The sequence below is a fragment of the Terrapene carolina genome, unplaced genomic scaffold, assembly GCF_002925995.2.
Source record: "Terrapene carolina triunguis isolate 2854851 unplaced genomic scaffold, T_m_triunguis-2.0 Scaffold12746, whole genome shotgun sequence".
Classification (NCBI taxonomy): domain Eukaryota; kingdom Metazoa; phylum Chordata; order Testudines; family Emydidae; genus Terrapene; species Terrapene triunguis.
In genome coordinates, this window is record NW_020677097.1 from 1 (window position 1) to 1,396 (window position 1,396).

At 69.8% G+C, this 1,396-nt stretch overlaps 1 protein-coding gene across 1 annotated transcript; it reads right to left on the bottom strand.

The window, feature by feature from the left end:
• Window positions 1-224: 224 nt before the first annotated feature.
• Window positions 225-1,332, bottom strand: LOC112122504 ((Lyso)-N-acylphosphatidylethanolamine lipase-like). The gene is made up of 2 exons (XM_024221291.2): window positions 1,250-1,332; window positions 225-604 (listed from the first exon to the last, which is right to left on the bottom strand). Exons 1-2 carry the CDS (start codon window positions 1,287-1,289, stop codon window positions 225-227), a joined length of 420 nt encoding a protein of 139 aa, XP_024077059.1. The 5' UTR covers window positions 1,290-1,332.
• Between the last annotated feature and the right edge of the window lie 64 nt (window positions 1,333-1,396).

Genomic DNA, 1,396 nt, shown 5'->3' on the forward strand with positions numbered 1-1,396 from the left:
GCCGGGGGGTCTCACCTCTCGGGGTATGCCAGGCTGTAGGATCGGGGTGGGTAGGGGGGCGGGTAGCAGGGGCCGGGGGGTCTCACCTCTCGGGGTATGCCAGGCTGTAGGATCGGGGTGGGTAGGGGGGCGGGTAGCAGGGGCCGGGGGGTCTCACCTCTCGGGGTATGCCAGGCTGTAGGATCGGGGTGGGTAGGGGGGCGGGTAGCAGGGGCCGGGGGGTCTCACCTCTCGGGGTACGCCAAGCTGTAGGAGGCCGCCAGGAAGCCCCCCAGGCTGTGGCCCAGCAGGATCATGGCGCCGATGCCCATCTGCTGGCGCCAGTCCTCGATGGAGCGCACGAACTCTGCCTCGGCGCCCTGGGCATCATGGGGGAAGGGGGGCCGGGAGCTGCGCCCGAAGCCCAGCAGGTCGAAGGCGTGAAGGGGCCGCCGGGCCCCGAGCCGGTCCAGGTTGAGCACCCACAGCCCCACGCCGCCCCCGAAGCCGTGCACCAGCACCAGGGGGGTGCGCCCCTCGCCCTGCTCCGGGCACAGCGAGACGGTCCAGACGCGCGCCCGGCCCGGCAGGGTCACGTACCGCCCTACGAACCGGCTCTGCAGGCCTGCGCAGGGAGGGAGATCAGGGGGGCCCTGAGCCAGCAGCCCATGGGGGGTGTCCCCCTGCCCAGACCCCAGCCTGGCCACCAGACCCTGACTCAGCCCCTCACCTGCCAGCCCCCACATAAGCGGTGTGTCCCCCTGGCCGGACCCCGGGCCAACCGCCAGGCCCTGAGTCAGCCCCCCACATCCCAGCCCCCCCATAGGTGGTGTGTCCCCCTGCCTGGTCCCCAGCCCAGCCACCAGGCCCTGAGCCAGCCCCCCACATGCCTCCACTTAGCCCCTGGGTCCCCCAGTGCCCCCCATGAGGGATATACTCCCTAGACTCCTATCTAAGCCCCTGGATCAGCTAGAGCACCCATAGGGGGTACTTAACCCCCTGGGTCTCTGAGACCCCCCATAGCGGGTCCTGGGCCCCCTTCTCTGATATAGTTGGGGGGGCTGGGTGGAGTGTAACCATGGGGGGCTCCGACCCAGCCCCCTTAGGGGGACATACCCCATGGCCTCCTTACTCAGCAGCTGCTGTTTGACCCCAGTCACCCCCCATAGGAAATACAACCCAAGCCCTACGCAGCGCCCTGGCCACGGACACCCCCCATGGATCCCAGGAGCGAGGTTCCCCCCCCCCCCCCCCCACTTTCAGCACTCACACTGCAGGATTCGGGCCTCCACGTTCTTCAGGTGGGACATGGAGGTGGGGCGCCAGGCAGGGAGCCAGCCGCTGAGCCAGCCCTGGGGCCTGAGCCGGGAGGCGCACAGACGGCCACGCAGGATGGACAGACACAACAGAGGAGCAA

Excerpts from the sequence above, each read along its gene's own strand:
- LOC112122504 (XM_024221291.2), bottom strand. The coding sequence starts at position 1,289 with ATGTCCCACCTGAAGAACGTGGAGGCCCGAATCCTGCAGT. Across the intron at positions 605-1,249 it reads GGAGGCCCGAATCCTGCAGT|GCCTGCAGAGCCGGTTCGTA; the intron begins GTGAGTGCTGAA and ends CTCCCTGCGCAG.